General features: G+C 47.8%; 1 protein-coding gene across 2 annotated transcripts in view; it reads left to right on the plus strand.

Moving 5' to 3' along the window:
* The window catches only part of DNAH9 (dynein axonemal heavy chain 9), a 196,515-nt gene extending 186,240 nt beyond the window's left edge, over window positions 1-10,275 (plus strand). The window contains exons 68-69 of one of the 2 annotated variants that reach the window (XM_035342655.1): window positions 1,922-2,311; window positions 9,445-10,275. In XM_035342655.1, the coding sequence (XP_035198546.1) occupies window positions 1,922-2,311; window positions 9,445-9,672 (618 nt within the window). In that variant the 3' untranslated portion in view covers window positions 9,673-10,275. The remainder of the gene's footprint in view (window positions 1-1,921; window positions 2,312-9,444) is intronic. The other variant, XM_035342656.1, reaches the window with a different exon arrangement.
* The last annotated feature ends 7,513 nt before the right edge of the window (window positions 10,276-17,788 follow it).

Genomic DNA, 17,788 nt, shown 5'->3' on the forward strand with positions numbered 1-17,788 from the left:
ACCTGGGAGCACCAGCATGCCCTGAGTCTTGATCACCCAGCACCAAGCCTGCCTCCCTTTGTGACTGCCAGGTACATGGGCCATCAATACGGACGCTTGTTACTGCACTCCTGTGGTCTGGCTGGGTCTTAGCTGTGATCCTGACTGCTGAAGCCTGTCAGTGCAATCTGCAGATCAGAGCTCGGTGGGGAAGCAGCACAGTCAGTGTAGGAATAAGCTGCAAAGATTTTCTAACTGCTGGACTCTGACAAGCTTTGCTAAACATGTGTCAGGGGTTGCTTTAAAAGGATTTCAACTTTTGCTAAAGCTTCATAGATTTCCCTGCCCCTGCAAAGGGCACCTCTGCTGACCTCATGGCTGGAGGCACTGAAGTCCTGTGAAAGAACAGTTGGAATTTGTTAATGTGAATAGACTGACCCAATTCCCTCGCCCTCGTTCTCAGCAATGGCACAACTGAGTTCAGTTAATCATTCCAAAAACACTCAGCCTGAGGGAAAGAGAAATTGTAAGTCAGATAAATTTTGGCAAAATGATAAGGGGACAAAAGTAAATATTTATAATGGACACCAGCGATCAGCGTTGTCTCCAAACTGCTACGGTATGTTGTGCCCTGCCATCTCAGCACGGGACATGCAAAGTTTTAAATTGTGCAGGGCACTGTGAGCCAGTAGCAGCTGAGCCTGCAGTTCCAAGCTCTGTTTTTGCAGTCTGGCTGGTTTGAGTGTCAGAGAATCACAGATCTGGAGATTAAGTCCAATCCCCCCCGGCCCTGCTCAAGGCAGGGTCAGCTGGAGCAGGTTGTCCAGGACCATGCCCAGCTGGGTTACCAGTATCTCCAAGGATGGAGACTCCACAACCTCTCTGGGCAATCTGTGCCCGTGTTTGAGCACCCTCACAGTAAAAAAAGTTTGTACTTATGTTTCAGTGGAATTTCCTGTGCTGAGGACCGTTCCCCTTGGCCTGTCACCACCAATGTATGTCCCCCTCAGCAGTTTGTGAGCCCTCTCTGTGTGCCCCTCCGTGCAAACTGCTTCACAGGTTGCTGCATCTCTTATCAGCCCCTGTCAGCTGCACTTCCAGAATCAGTGCCATTGAGGCATCTCTCACTTAGACTTAAGGTAATTTCAGCTGGATACAGCAGGAATTTTCTTAGTTTTCACCTAGCAGACACTGGGGGCCTGCTGCAGAGAACCAGAAGTTCAAGGGGGATGCTGTTTGCAGAACCCCTTTTTCGAACAGCTCTTCTCCTGTTTGGGCCAAACTGATGCAGGCTTACTAAAAGCTTTAATAATTAAGTGTTGGGTAGAGGAAAAGCCAAGCCTCTCTATCCCACTTGGCTGAATCATATCTTAATTTGTTGTGTGTTTCCCTGCTGTGAAAGAAACTGTGATTACATTTGCAGGCAACATATGAAGTCAAAAAGAAAGACTTGCACTGCAGAGTATTAAAGGAGGAGGGGAGTGAGGGGAAGTGGAGGAGAGGAAGCAGAAAGGACTTGGTTTAACAAACACTTGGACAATTTGGAGTAGGTTATCAGAGACCCCAGTGCCTTGCCCTGGTAGCATTGGTGGGAACAGCTTTGCGCCTCTGAAAATCTGCCCTATAAAAATCTTCAGTCAATGAGAGAAAACAGAAGCAACACTGGGGCAGCTGGACAGTCATGCTCACTGTCACTCCTACGTAGCATTTCCTCCAAGTAATAATAGTGTTACAGTAGGGTTGATAAGACTGTAGGAGTATTAGGCTGCAGTTGGTGGTATTCATGAAAACCCAAAATTCATGAAGAAATTCACAGTATATGAACACTGGTGACAGTGTATGGTGCCATGCTCTTCTATGCTTCCTTGCTCAGCCTCTGCTGTCAAGCAGCTTTGTTCAGGTTAAACAGTTGCCTATGCTAACTATGCCCTCTTTTACTCAGGGAGAGTTGACCATGACAAGTGACATGGAGAACTTACAGAATGCACTCTTCTTGGACATGGTGCCTGAGTCCTGGATAAAGAAGGCCTATCCTTCCACGGCCAGCCTGGGCATGTGGTTTGCTGACCTCCTCACTCGCATCAAGGAGCTGGAGACCTGGACAGCAGACTTTTCCTTACCCTCTGCTGTGTGGCTTTCTGGGTTCTTCAATCCCCAGTCTTTCCTGACAGCCATCATGCAATCCACAGCCCGAAAGAATGAGTGGCCTTTGGACAAGATGACCTTGCAGTGTGACGTGACAAAGAAAAACCGGGAAGATTTTGCCAGTCCTCCTCGGGAGGGGGCTTATGTCCACGGATTGTTCATGGAGGGTGCACGCTGGGATGCACAGGTGAGCTACCAAGGCTGTTGTGTTATGAGAGGAATCACAGACTTTATGCCCTTATTACTTGGTACTGTGCTCCGGGAAACTTCCCAGCCCAGACAGGCACACATCTAAAGCAGACGTTTGAGCTGCCTCTGTAGGGGTGGGAAAGAACTGGGTCTCTCTGCAGCCTTGGGTAGGTATCCAGGATGGCCAGATGGATCACCCCTTAGGAGTGGCCTGTTTTGTGGCTATGAAGGGATTTCAAGCTGGCCAACTGGGACTGACATGTCTGGTTTCTGCAAGGTGAATCTCAACCTCAGTGACATTGACAGAGTACATAAACAGCTGTTGGTACTCATGGTGTTAGGAAAGACACAAAATGCAGGGTCCTGCAGGGTTGTATAGCCCCTTCATCTTTTCATGGTTGTGAATCATAGAATCATTAAGGTTGGAAAAGACCTCCAAATCATCTGGTCCAACCATCCCCTTATTACCAATGTCACCCACTAAACCTTGTCCCCAAGCACCACGTCCAACCTTTTCTTGAACACCCCCAGGGAGGGTGATGCCATCACCTCCCTGGTCAACCCGTTCCAATGCCTGACCGCTCTTTCTGAGAAGAAATGTCTTCTAATCTCCAACCTAAACCTCCCCTGGCACAACGTGAGGCCATTCCCTCTAGTCCTATCACTAGTTACCCGCGAGAAGAAGCCGACCCCCAGCTCCCCACACCTTCCTTTGCGGTACTTGTAGAGAGCAGTAAGGTCTCCCCTGAGCCTTCTCCTCTCCAGACAAAACAAGCCCAGTTCCCTACTGCTGCCTTTGAAAGTTATATGACAGACTTTTACAGTGTCACTACTCTGTCCCCTGCTTAGCAGCAGTGAGGAGAAAGGAGAGGACCCTGATTGTAGGGTCTACCTCTTCATATCCCCTGAGCTAAACGGGTGGTATGTGCCAACACCAGACCACTGTCCCTCTGCTGTTGAGTGGTGCATGCTGTCATCTGCATAGATAGGGCTTGTGACCGAAAGTGAATGACATCTTTCAGTCATTCCCTTAGGATGGCAAACAAAGCTTGCACAGAGGTCTAACTGTATGGCCAAGGCAGTCTCATGCTGATTACCCAGTGTGGTGTGGGGGAGGCAAGTCCTGGACAAACAGACAGCAAGGGTGGGTGGCCCTTGCTCTTCTTCCCCTTTCTGGATGTGGCCCAATGCCCTTCAGCCATAGCAGCCAGCCTCGGGGCAGCCAGGGTGAGAGCCACACTCACCAACCAGGCACACGAAGGGAAGCCTGCTCACCTGCTATTTCCTGCCCGTGTAGCTGTCAGCACTCCTCTTACAGAGCACCTTGTGCTGCAGCATCCCAGAGGAGCACACTTGTCCCTGTCATTCCTTCTGACAGTTGCCAGCTGTTAGGAGTTCAGTCTGCAGAGCGAGAGCCATTAGTCTGACAAATCCCCACTGGGCTTGGTCCAGTGAGCTGCCTGGTCTGTTGGTACCACGAATCCCAATTTGTGCTGCGCGTGAGAATTAAATGACAGTGATTCATGCAGCTCTTCCTCTGGGCAGCCAGTGCAACGCTCCTGCTGCCACTGATCTGCAAGGGAGTGAAGGGTGATCAAAGTGCGTCACCCAGAACTTACTTATCTGTGTCAAGTTTGCCCTCTCAAAGGAGGCTTTTCTTTCAGAGGCAGGTCTTCAGAGCCTTAACGTTGAAGAGCCTCCTTTATCTGTTGTGGGGCTTGGTGGTAAGACGCTGACTAGAGGGACCACGCCTGTTATATACCATATCCCATCCTGACCCTGCAATTCAAATCTAATATTCTCCATTTATTTTTCAGTTCTCTCTCTGCAGTAGTTTTCCATGAAGGACAGAAAGTTAGGCAAAGCGTAGAACTCACTGACTGATGCATCCTGCACATTTTATTGCAACCCTTGGGAAAGGCAAAGCTCCAGGCCATTTCTTCTCTGGGATTCAATGTGTACGCTGGGTCTGGGGAGCCACAGACAGTGAGAAACATTGGCAAGGACCTTGTCAAAAGGTTGCTGTAAAGGTCTCACATGGTTATAAGGTCAGATCTCCTCCCATGTGGGATTTGTCTTTGCTGACAGCAGGAGTCACTGCAGCAGAACAAGGACAAGCCTGGTCCATTTACCAAGCCCCTACAGTTCCCTGCCTGTTCCTTTCCTAAGCCTTTGGTGTGGCTGCTGTACAAAAAAAAAGAAAAAAACAAAAACACCCTTGCAGTACTTGGAGGTCACAAACCCCTGCTACAGGGAACACTGGATTTCACTTGCCCTAAAGAATGAACATTTTAAGCTGATGCAAATCAGCTGGACACAGCAGAACAGAGAGGGTTTTTTAAAAGTACTGGTATTGCATGTCAAATGTTCCAGTAAAAACAAATTCCAGTGATTGCTGTTATGTTTTCTGTTACCATCATTGCCACCATTACTAGAAAATGGCTGCGTTCTGCCTAGTTTTGCCCTTTCCCAGGTGGTAATTGAAGTAAAGAGCGAGAGGTTTGGGTGGTGTTGTCCTGGTTTCAGTTAGGACAGTTATTTTTCCTCCTAGTAGCTGGTAGGGTGCTATGTTTTGGATTAGGATGAGAAGAGTGCTGATAACATGCTGATGTTTTAATTGCTGCAGAGCACTGCTTATACTAAGCCAAGGACTTTTCAGCTCCTCGCTCTGTCCTGCCAGCGGGCAGGCTGGGGGTGCAGTAAAAGCTGGGAGGGGACAAACCCAGGACAGCTGACCCAAACTGGCCAAAGGGGTATTCCATAGCATCTGACGTCATGCTAAACAATATATAGGGGTGGCTAGCTGGGCTGGGGGGGCCGGCTGCTCGGGGTTGGACTGGGCATCGGTCAGCGGGTGGTGAGCAATTGCATTGTGCATCACTTGTTTGTACATATTATTATTATTATCATTATTATTTTCTATCTTAATAAACTGTCTTTATCTCAACTCACAGGCTTCACTTTCCCGTTTCTCTCCCCCATCCCAGAGAGGGAGGGGGGAGGGTGAGCGAACGGCTGTGTGGTGTTTAGCTGCCAGTCGGGTTAAACCACAACAGGTGTGAAGCCAGAAATCTTTTGGGCTATGTGTGGATTCTCTCCTCTGCTCCCTCCAATATCTTATATGAGTGACTGCATTCAGCAGTGCAGTTTCTTTTCAGAGACAGCATGGACTTCAGTAAATGTGTTTTTCTGGTTACATTTTCCTTTTGATTGAAAGATACCGAGCAATTACATTTATAGAACCATTCATAATCTCTGGGTATCATGCTTCAATCTATTTCAGAAAGAAAAATAATATTTTCATATGTTGCTGCTCACACCAAAATATCATTTCTTCCCAGTGGAACTATTTGTTTTACCTGTAATCCAGTGAGCACCAGTATACATTAATGGATGAAGAATTATTAAAACAGCTGCGCAGTTATTTTAGGTTGCATACTTCTTCCCATTAATCCTCTGATAAGAATGGCAGGTCATGTTTAGAAGAACTCCTCTGGGGAATACCTCCACTTTTAAAATAATATTTCACATTTAGATTTTGCCTCCAAAAGGGAGAGAATTCCTCCTGTGTTCTCCTACTCACATTTTTCTATTTATTTAAACATTTATGTTTGCCCTTGGGTGTCTTAAATTTATAAAACATTCATTACAAAACTGCAGGCTGCTATTAAATGAAATGAAACCAAGCAGGTTATTTTGGGTCCAAATGATCTGTTGCTGTAGCACTGTTAAAGTCAGTGGAGTTCAGCAAGACACGGTTTGACTGGTAACACTATGAGACATTTTGTTTCAAGACTGGGAGGCTGCTGACTGATTCCTGGCTCTCTCGCTCCCAGGGCTGGAGCGTTTGATGGCAGGTATGTGCCCTGCTGCTCACCAAGGGCACTGGAGCATGGTAGGACAAGGGGAGAGGTGGGTTTTGTGCCACATAGAGCTTTGCGGTGTGTAGACAACGCACTGCCTTGTCCTTGGAAGGCATGCATGGTGCTGAGCAGTGGCTTAATACTGTCTGTATCTTTCATGGCACACCAGCTAGAGCTTCGATGTACTTTATAAAGCTGATCTTATGCAAAGCACCAGTCTTCAACCAGTGGAGAGGCTTAGAAGGGACAGATCTGTGTGGCAAGGAACAGTAAGACATGCATTTATTTGGTGGTTCAAGTAGCTCAGCATCTTTGGGAACAGTTGCATATCACTCATTTTTTTATCTCAGGTGCTTCCCAGAAGCTAGTATAGATGAAAACAGCATCAGTGTGCAGCCCAGCCCTGGTACAGCCCAGTGCTGTGATCCCTGACCATCTCAGCTTGCCACATCCTTCTGCTGAGGCTACAGTACATCAAATCTCATGCATCAGAGACTGAAATTTCTTCTTGGGGGAGTGAGATGGAATGTCACATGAAGCCTTTGCCTGCAGATGTCAACTGTCATTAATGCCATGTATTTGTGAGCTATGAGAGCCAGAGTGGAATGTGGCTGAACCTGGGGTCTCCAGTGATAAACATACAAGGCAGCCATGGAGGGGATACCTGCAAATTGTGCTGTGAGCAGCCAGTCTCTCATTTACAGTTGTTTTTGAAAAATGCATAATTTGGCAAATACTTTTCCATCTGTACCCCAATTCTGAAACTAGTAAGAGTTAACAATTCAACTCTCATTTGGCTTTGCTGGACAGAACACCATGAGGGTTTCTCCACTGCATACACCACAGACAGCTCTTCTCATTCCCCATCTCCAGCTGAAGATGGAGATGTCTCTGGACCACCCTGGAGTGATGTTCTGGCTGTGCTGCTGGCCGGATCACCAGCCCCAGTTACTGTGGTGATTTTACTTGGGAAAGTTAACTCCATCGCAGACAGACCCAGCACTCCCAGCTGGCAGTATCAGCCCCCTGCCCTGCAAACAGATCCAACTCTATCTGAAAGGCAACCAAGCCACGCAAAAAGGTCCTTCAGCCAACAGCCATAAGATGTGTCCATGCTTGTAACACCTCAAAATACAGTTGAGTGGAAAGGGATGTTGGCTCACTGCATGTGTACTTGGGCCCACCTGTCATCATCTCTGGCTTGTGACAGCTGCTTTCTGTCCTTTGACATGTTGGTATGTGGCAATGCATTATGTCTGCTCTTCAAAGTGCCTGTTGAGAAGCCAAGACAAACAGAAGTGAAGACTCCTTTAGGATCAGTGGCCTAGAGCTCTCTGAGCACAGAACAGTGCCTTTTACCAGGTATACTGTGGCAGTGGTTAGAAAAAAATCCTTTCAGAGTGGAATTAATTTTGATTGTGTGAGCGACAAAAAATGCAAATGCAAATCAGCCCCGACATAACACAGTGATATGTCCCATAGAGATACCTCCAGGAGATATCAGATCTTGTTAACCTAGAAATAGGTAAAATATATCTTGGAAATTTGATTTGAATTATTATCATTAAAAAAAAAAAAAGAGATCTGATTAAAATCTGATCTCAGAGATGAAAGATATGGATTTAAAAAGAGAACATCATAATGTTTGATACATAGCTCCTATGCAAGGTATTATAAGAATTATGTAATGTTTGTTCAGCACATTGGAAATACAAAATTCTAAATCAGAGTTGGGTTTATCGTTAGCTTAGTGTAACAGATGGTATTACTACAATTAAACCAAGATGTATGGCAAGAGGGATTATTTTTCTTCACTCATTTGCAGAACTAAGCAAACTATTAGAGAGGTTGAATCTCATCCCACAACTCTGATGTAAGAGCATTTGAAATAATAATGATATGTGAAGCTAAGCTGCACAGAGAAGCAATTTCTTTAGCACGGAGAAGTTTTATTTCCTTTTCCGTATTTGTTTTCATTTGCTCTCTCTAGCCTCCATTAAGCAATTTTGCAGGCTTTCCTAGAAGTTGATTGATGTGGAGTGCATTTTATTGTCAGAAAGAGAAACACAAGTTGCTGGAGAGACCTGAGTGAGTGAAACAAGCCGCTGATTTCTTGCCCTGACAGCATCCCATCTTTCTCCCAGGTCAGGCAGCCTGCTGAGAGAGAGCATTGCATTGGAGAGGATAATGTGGGCTTGTTAGTTTAAGATTATATTCTCTCAGGCATAAGCCACCTGAATCCCCTGTGCTCGTGAGAGCAACTGTGAGGCTGGAAACAAGCCCATGGTACCTTCCTGGGCCCTGCAAAACATTTTCTGCAGTCAGTACACAGTAGACAGGCTATCCCAGGTCATGCTCAAAGCATGGTGCTGTGGTGGGACACTCACTTGATGTCTTTCAGGCTCTTCTCAGGGGAGTGTTGTTCTCCAGCCTGAGCCCTGCTCAGGTGTCCACTGTTGGTCCTAGCACAAGCAATGTTCACAGAATCACAGAATGGTTTGTGCTGGAAGGAACCTTAAAGACCATTCTATTCCAATTCACCTGCCATGGGCAGGGCCCCCCGCCCCCAGCCCAGGCTGCCCCCAGCCCCATCCAGCCTCGCCTTGGGCACTGCCAGGGATGGGGCACCCACAGCTCCTGGGGCAGCCTGCGCCAGGGCCTCACCGCCCTCTGTGTGAAGAATTTCTTCCTTATATCTAATCTAAATCCACCCTCCTTTAGTTTAAAGTCACTGCCCCTTGTCTTGTCACTACACCCCCTGACCCAGAGTCCCTCTCCAGCTTTCTTGTAGGACCCCTTTAGGTGGCCCTCACTCCCTGTGATGTGGTTCTGGTCTGGCAAAACCCTGAGTAAGAGCTGGGTGTAGAACAAGTGTGATGGCCCTGGCTGTAGGCAGGACTTCTAGGCTAGATGTAGATGTAGTCAGGAGATCAGGAACTGGACAAAGACATGGACAGGAGCATCGTTCCCTCACAAATTTCTGTTCAGGCGTTTGTGGGTTTGGGCATGTGGGGACAGTGGGTGTCAGTTTGTACCAGTCCCCTTGGAATAAGCTACATCTGAGGGAGGCGTCTGAAGAAATAGGCAGGTGTTTGATCCAGGCCCTCCTTACCTCAGACAGATTTAGCCACCCCCTTGATCTCAGGGAAGATGTTTGCACTTGGCCCGTGAGGCCAGCCTGTATAAACATTACAGGTGATGATGTGTATCGGGGTACAGCAGATGGAGGTTTTGGCAATGTAACTAAGACCTTTTCTTTCCTTTGTAGGCTGGGATAATCACAGATGCCAGGCTCAAGGAACTAACCCCAGCCATGCCTGTCATTTTCATCAAAGCCATTCCAGCTGACAAGCAAGATATCCGTAGTGTGTACCCGTGTCCTGTCTACAAAACACGCCAAAGAGGGCCAACTTATGTGTGGACATTTAACCTTAAAACTAGAGAAGATCCTTCCAAGTGGGTACTCGCTGGTGTGGCGTTGATGCTACAGATCTAGGCTCACCAGCAGAGCGCCTCATTTAAAATTCCTAACAATTTATTTCTCAGACAATTTTGAAAACAGCATTCTTAGGCAAAACCCAAGCTCCACCTCTCTGAGTAGTGGTTTCTTGTCCTAAATAGAGCCTGAAAGGAGCTGAGAGAGGTACAGACACTTGGACCAGATTCTTGGCTGCTGTAAACCAATGTCCCTCGGTTCCTGCACTGCTGCGCTGGAAGATCCAAACCCACACCCAGATTTTCCATACCCAGAGAGCGTTAAGCTCAAACCTTAAATTAAAGTTCATTTCTCTTTCATGATTCAAAAGTAGTTTATCCAGAATCATAGGTAGTTCAGTGACATGTGAAATTCTTTAGATCTTGTTCTTTTCTGTATGTGAATGTTTCTTTCTCAGAAGTGTAATGTTGAACCCAGCAGCTGTGGTGGATGTGTTCTGTTTCTTGCTAATATTCCTGTAAACTTTAGAACCATTGAAAATAGTATTAATATCTAATGTGATTAATGTAATCAACAGTAAAAATACAGCACAGTTCTTATTTAAGAAGACTATTTCATAATGATAGAAAATTACTAATAAAAACCATTTTTCCTGGCCTAGTACTGCCTGGAGACCAGTACGACACATTTACTCATTGCATGGAGAGCGTGTGCAGTGACAGGTGGGACAAATGCAACTGTTTGGATAGTTGCACTTGTAAATATGAATGGAGTGGGTGAGAACTGATGTGTTCCAGAGGGGGATGACGGGCTGCACATTACCTCAGTGAGCCAGGCACACGGTGCTTGTTGGTCTGCAGGAGCTGGGACATGTGGAGTTAGGGTTGTCTGGGAACATGGAGCTGTGTTGTGCTCTCTCTGCAGTCTGCAGTGCTTCGTGGTGTGGCACAGGACCCTGCCTCTGCTCTTTGCTGTTTCTTCTCCTCATCTGGTACGTGGTAGCCTGCTGCCCCTCACCATGCATGTAGCCATGGGTTTTTCATTAGTGGGGTCACTGCCCTCTCTGAGCTTGCTGCAAGTATCTGGCATTGTTTGCTGTATCTTACTGAGACAACTCTGACCTGCCATATGGCATCATGCCCTCCCTGAAGAGCACTTCAGGAATCCTGTGAAAAGCTCCTCCAAAGTCTGGGCTGAGTCCACTGCTTCATCTCAGTGAGCAGGAGCTCACCAGCATCACCTGAGGACTCTACAGTGAAAGGTCTCCAGAGAGGTCTCTAAATCAGAGGTTTCATCAGACAGCTTCCTCGGCCAGAGCATCCTAAAGAAGGGGGTAAGTGTGAAGTCCCCAATGATCAGAAAGCCAAAAGCCAGGAAACAGCAGTGCTGTTGTTCCCCGCTGACCACATGTTGCAGTGCAGGGAAGCAAGTGTGTGTCGCATGGTCCTCTGCTGTCACCACGTGCCATACAATGCCACCCTTCCCTGGCCTGCTGGGAAGTGCTCCCGTGGCCTTGGTAGCTCTGCCAGCCTGTGTGCCAGTCAGTTATGGAGAGGGGGATGCTCACAAGGGCTCATCCAGCTTTCAGTTCATCTGGGTCTTGTGGAGAGCCCTACGCTGGGAGATGGAGAAAGGGATGATTCAACTTGCTGGACAAGGAGCTGATCTATGCTTGGTAGTCTTCAACCCTCCTTACTTGCATCTTGCCACTCCTGAAGGGCTTCCTGTGGTTGTGGAGCCAGCCAAGGGCTGGATGTGCGGAGGCTGCCACAGGCTCCACGTTTGGTGGGCAGCAGTGGGTTCCTCACAGCCTCAAACTCATATCAAACATTTTTAGGTGGCCTCAGCTCATGCTGATGGGGACATCCCATGCCAATCCAGGGCATCTGCTTTCTACCCAGGGTAATGTAGGAGGGTGAGGTTCTCTGGTTTTGTTGGCACTCCACAGTAACTGTCTTGGGCTGAGCAGTGTAGCAGAGGTCTTCCTGAGGGAATGCAGAGATGCAAAATCCTTGTCTTTGCAGTTCTGGAGAACGCTGACCTTCTAGGGCAAGGTTAGATGAGGACACTTTCTGGTAAGAACTTTGTTTAGTTGTCAGGCAGCAAGTTATGGCTTAGCAAAAGACATCTGCAGATATGTAATACAAGGGAGAGAACTGTCAAAGCTTCCTATTTTAAAAGTGCTCTTAACCTGTAAATGACATAGCCAGTTCTGTAGACTATTCCAGATGCCCACTGTCTTGCTAGAAGAGGTCTGTTAGTGGGAGACAGCTATTAAATCAAATTCCTGCTAATTTAAGTTAAAACCAAGAGCTTTGCAAGTTGAGTGCATTAAATTCTCCATGTATTTGACCATACAGGATGCATAGATGCACAGAGCACTGTTGAATTAAACATGTAAAAGCAGGAGCAGAATGTACAGTGCATTGTGCTCCAGATAACGTTGCTTGGTTAGTCCTTCTTTGATATTTCTTGACAGCTCCTTCTGCCACAGGCTTCTCACTGTTATAGGATTTCCTCCATTCTGGAGTCTGTTACTGTCAAAAATGTTGTGTTTCCTCTCTTTTAACCCCCTTCCCCCCCTTCCTTTTTCCAGCATACCAGAGCCTCTCTCTGCTCAGTAGTGCCCTCCAGTTGCCCCCATACCTGCAGGGAAGGATAAGTTCACCAATTCCCCAGGCACTGCTTGCTCTTTCCAGAGCAACAGCCTGGGCTGTTCTCCTGCCAGCTGAAGAAGAATGGGATGTTGACAACAAAATGGATCCGATTGTTTTATTATATATATCTTCCTGCATAATTCACCAGTTGGGCAGGCAGGGTAGTGAGGAGATATTTATAGATACTAGAAATGTCACCAGGGTGCTCATTCTTCATCCTTTGAAAATCATCATGGGAAAGAGTTGGCTGCAAAATGCTACAACAGGAGAGTGAATAATTTGGTGCTTTAGGGGAGGAGAAAAAAATCTGACAGGCATGAGATTTTCCAACCATATCTGCCTAAAACAGGCAATTAAATACAGCTGGCCAAGCTATTCATTAGGAGTAGTGCATTAGTCAAAGGTGAGCTTTTTCTGTCCGTGAGCTCTTCCAAGACAGCTGCCTGCTTGGCGTTTCCAGCGTGCCCCTTCCTGCCCACCCGTGGTCAGGTGGAAGGGGCTGAGCTGTGAAGGACCCTGTCACCAGGGCTGGCACAGCCCCTCTTGTGTGCAGAGATTTGCTCCTGAAGGCAGAGGAGCCCTGCAGCCTCCGTGGTGGTCACACACCAAGCTCCGAATGGCAAATCGCTGCTTGGAAAGCCTGGGGTTTAGCGAGAGGCTGGGCAGTGAGGGTCAGGGCTCCTTATGCAGAAAGTGGTCACGTTTTTTCAGGCTGGCTTTTCTTTCAGACCAAGATGGTGTCTCTCGTCACTCCTCACCAGATGGATTGTGGCTGCTGCTGCTCGTGTTTTCCCAGAGCACCCACGTAACAAAATGAGTGTAAGACCTGGCCTTCGGCAGAGCTGCCGAGTGCCAGCAGAAGCCATGCAGTGAGCCAGCCGGTGGCTGTGTGGTGAGGTGGCACCTTCTCATGGGAAGCACACACAGCCCCTCATGGTATGACGCAGGGATTTCAGATAGTGCCACCTGTCTGGCTGGAGGAAGCTGCATGTCTCTGTGGGGCATGCAGCAGGGCAGAGCCTGGAGCAGTAGGATTTTGCTTTGACTTCAGCGTGTCATCCTACAGGGCTGTCCCTTGCTGAAGAAGGTCCAAAGACAGGGCCTCATCAGGGCAGATCACTTCTGAACTCTGAATCTGGGGTGTAAGGTAAAGCCTGGGTGCATACAGACTTATGCACCCCAACGTCATGGGGCTGCAGGACCATCACCATGGGGCTGCAGAGTTTCACCCATTACCATGGCTAGTGGCCTCGGAGTCCAATGGTCCCAGTTCCTGTTCAGCACTAAAACCCTGTCTGGTGTTAAAGCAGTTTTCATCACATCTTCGTGTTTCATGCTGATCCACAGAGACAACAAATGACACTATCTTTGGCAGTGTCTGGATTGGCATTGGGGGGGGGCACTGTTCTTCATCCTGCTGCTACAAGGGCAAGAGAGAAAATTAAGGGGAGTCCACAGGACTGGTGCACATCTAAGGCTTCTCCTGACACAGGAATCACACCTCATTTTTAAATAAAGAATAACAGGAAAAAAAAAATAAAAAAAAATAGTCCTTTTATTTGCACTCTCCCAAATTTCACCCCTTTTACATCAGCAGGAAGCTTTGAATGCAAACCCAATGTGGACTATTGCCCCTTGGGTGCTGGGCTGCTCACCAGCTGGCATCTCAGTACAACATTCATGTGCCCTGACTTCGGGCAGTGAAAAGGTAAGTGTCTCAGTCTGAGCTGATCTCTGGGCACCCTTTGCAGCCAGCAGAAAGAAAGTGGCTCATGTAGTGAGACATCTGACCCATCTTTGCAACCTCATGGTGAGATCAAGGTCTATTGAAATGCCCAAGAGATGCCAGGTCTGGTGGAGATGCTGAGGTTTCTTACACCTGAGGACAAACCTGTAACTTCCACCCTTTTGCCCTATCCCATTTCAGCCAGGTCCTGCATCCCACGATTTCATGTGACACTGGATGCCCAGGGCAGCCCAATAAAGCTCTCACCTCTTCTGAGCCTCTCTGCAGCTGCTGGCAGCTCGCAGAGCCCTGTAGAGCTCGTCTGGGGCTGGCTCCTCAAAGAGTCTGTGGTCAATTCGTTAACTCCAGACTGCTGACATTTTCCAAGGGGATGAAAGTAAAAGAAGAAAAATTGTGCTATTAAACACTTCCTATCAGCCAAAATTGAATGAGCTCTTCCGGGACAGCAAAATGGCTTTTCCATAGCCTGGGAGCATTGTACCTGCTGCAAATTATAATAAGGAGAGCACATTTCAAAGTAAAGTCTTCACAAATGCTTTTTAACAGTGCCCAAAATGTTGAGGTTAACCAACTCCATTCTACTGCAACCATTTCTCGCAGAGCAAAGGAAAATGTAGGCTCGACATGTGAAAGGAGAACCTGGCTGGTGATCAGTAGATGGGTTGCACTGGGGCAAATTTATTGTGACTATTAACAGGCACGGGCAATGCCCAGTGATGCAAATTCTGCACGTATTACTGCTCAATTATTTACAGAACAAAACCAGCTTTAATGTATCAGCTAGACACATTCATTTTATAAAGTGGCATTAATACATTTAATTAGTAATGGCTTATTAGATTCATGTCCATTATTATGCATTGTTTCTTAAATGACTGTAATTGCCCAAACAAATCTACAAATATATTTACCTTGTTAATGGTTGTGCACCTCATTTAAAAAGCTTTTAGACTGCAGAAGACATTCATGGAGTCATGAGCAGCCCTTCTAATTTGAGTGTCGGTGTGCCTCAGTGCAGAAAGATTATTTAAGGCTTTACATACTTCGTTAGAGTTTTGCAGCCTGCTTACCTATGCACAGACTTCACAAAGTTTTCCTTTAGGACACTTACATCATTCATTCTGATTTGTGTCAAAAGACGTGAGGAGAAAGCCGAAATCTGCATTCAATATCTTGGCTCAATGCTCCCAAGAGTGTGGCAGGAGCTGGGATGGGGGAACTGAGTGCTTTTGTATCTCTGGTGTCTGCAACACCTCCAATGCCGGGGAAGGGCTGTTTCAGGGTGCCTAGGTTCACTGCTGAAAATCTGCCTTGTAAAAATCAGAACCTTTGCAGTGTTGTGTAAGGTTTGATGAAAGGTTCACAAGGAAAAATGTCCATGATCAAATTTTGGTCCAGGCCAGCAAATGTGAGCTTACCTCCGAGCTGGGTGAGCAGGGGGATGCTCCAGACCACAGTGCGGCACCCGGTGTCTCTGCTGAAAGCAGAGCCGAGCTGCATGGTCTTCCATTGGCTGTGCTTAGCAGAGATCTCCACTGCAGCCTCGTGCTGGAGAGTCATCAACACACATGGTACATGTGGGACTGGATAAATGGGGAATGATTGTAAGAGACAGGCAGAGTTCACAGGGCCTTAGCAAATTATACAGTGAATGTGTAATTGTTGAAGGGAAATAAGTTTTGTTAGCTGCTGCCTGACAGATTAGCTGGCTGGATGTGGCCATTCACTCACAGCAGAGGCAGGATAAATTGGAACAAAACCAGCTTTTTCTTTTGGAAACCCTGCCCTTTTGGAAACTGCTTTCCCTTCTGCCATCGCCATGTGCTATTTATGGAACTGGATTGTTATGACATTGCCTACACATTGCCTGTGCCCTGTCTACTTAACAAGCATTTCAATTAATTACTGTAATGCTATTATTGGGAAGAAGCGACAGATAGGAGGAAAATGATTAGATAATGAGAAATAAATTGCTATCAGAGGTATCAGAGATACTCACAACACAGAGTGAGTTTACCTCCTTTCAGAAAGGTGTTTGATACATGGATGGATGCGATGGCTGCCTGTGGATGAAGGGAGGTCTGCTCAGACTGGGGCTGTCTGAAGGTGCTGGTGGTAAGCACATGGAGATGCCTCCACCCAAGGAACGTGGTGCAAGCCGATGTCATTAGTCTCTTAATAGGTGTATTTATATGGGAAGCTGGGATGAATTGAACAGCATGGACAGGATTTGTCCCTCCTCATGCAGACCTGGACGTTCACACTCTCATGCCAGTGGCGTGGACTGACGTCCTCCCACAGCCCAACCTGACAGGGTAGGGGCAGCGCATCCTTGCCCAGCCAGAGGAGGAGAGCACATTGCTGTGGGGGAAGTCCTGCCCCTCGGTCACGCATACTGTTACAGCCAGGAGGTGGGAGTGTGTATTAATGTGATGACCAGTACACGTGCCTCATTTTCCCGAGTGTGCGCTGTAGCATCTCAGAAGTGAAAGGAAGGATAAGGCAAAGGTAAACAAACCTACAGAAGTGTCCGGGCTGGTACGGATCAGGCCTCCAGCAACTGAGTGGGGCTATTCACATGATGAGCACCAGATGCAGCAGGGCCCCACTCCCGGCCCCTGCACCAGATGCAAGACTGGAAGGTGGCGGAGACACCAGTTACCAAAATAGTGGTGGGTTCACAGGCCCCAGGGCTCTGGGCTGTCAGGACATGTGTCACTGGGGCGAAATCTGCCTGCTGCCCTGCTGGTCCCCAGTGGCACAGGGACTGGTCCAGACTGGCTGCCAGCAGACTCGAGTTTGCTTCTTGCATTAATTAATTGCCCTGAAGCAGCCATGCTTTGGGATGGCAGGAGTGCAGCCAGAAGCTGACCTTTCCCCACACCCTTCCCAGCTGAGGAATCCCCTCCCTGGGGAAGGTCTGGGGGTAGGGAGTGCCAGGGAAACCATCTCCAGCCTTGTCCCCTGCTCCCCATGTCCCTGCCCCAGAGGGACCAGGGATGCCCCAGGGCAGTGGCCGGGGGATGCTTTCAGGCCAGGACTAACTTGTGTACCCCAGATTGATGACAGGAGATGCCAACTGAGCTCTCATTAATTTTCCACGATGCAAGCATCTCTGCTTTCTGCAGCCAGCTCATAATTTTATTACCATGCTCTGCTGGGAAGTCAGGGATAGCTCACACAGATCCACAGAATCTCGGAATGGTTGAGGTTGGAAGGGACCTCCACAGACCATCTAGTCCAACCTCGCTGCTCAAACAGGGTCACCAGAGCATGTTACACAGGATGGCATCCAGGTGGGTTTTGAATATCTCCAAAGGAGACTCCATAACCTCTCTGGGAAAGCTGCCCCAGTGCTCTGTCACCCAAGCCGTAGAGACGTTATCCCTCATATGGTGATGAAACCTCCTGTGGTTCAATTTATACCCGTTACCCCTTGTCCTATCACTGGCCACCACTGAGAAGAGTTTGGCCCCAGCCTCTTTATGTTGTCCCCTCAGGTATTTATAGAGGCTGATGAGATCCCCTCTCAATCTCCTCTTCTCTAGGCTAAACAGGTGCAGCTCACCTATAGGACAGATGCTCCAATCCCTGAATCATCTTCATGGCTCTGCCAGATATTCATCACAAAACTGTCTTGCTGTTGGCAGATTCCTTCCATATGTTCCTGAAATGGGGTGAGACAGCCCCCCTCTCCTACCACTCATGCCCCAACCTGCGCATCATGCTCTGCCCCACAAGATCCTCCTGCACGGGGCTCCTTGATGCTGAC

The sequence above is a fragment of the Oxyura jamaicensis genome, chromosome 18, assembly GCF_011077185.1.
Source record: "Oxyura jamaicensis isolate SHBP4307 breed ruddy duck chromosome 18, BPBGC_Ojam_1.0, whole genome shotgun sequence".
In the NCBI taxonomy this organism is placed as follows: Eukaryota; Metazoa; Chordata; class Aves; order Anseriformes; family Anatidae; genus Oxyura; species Oxyura jamaicensis.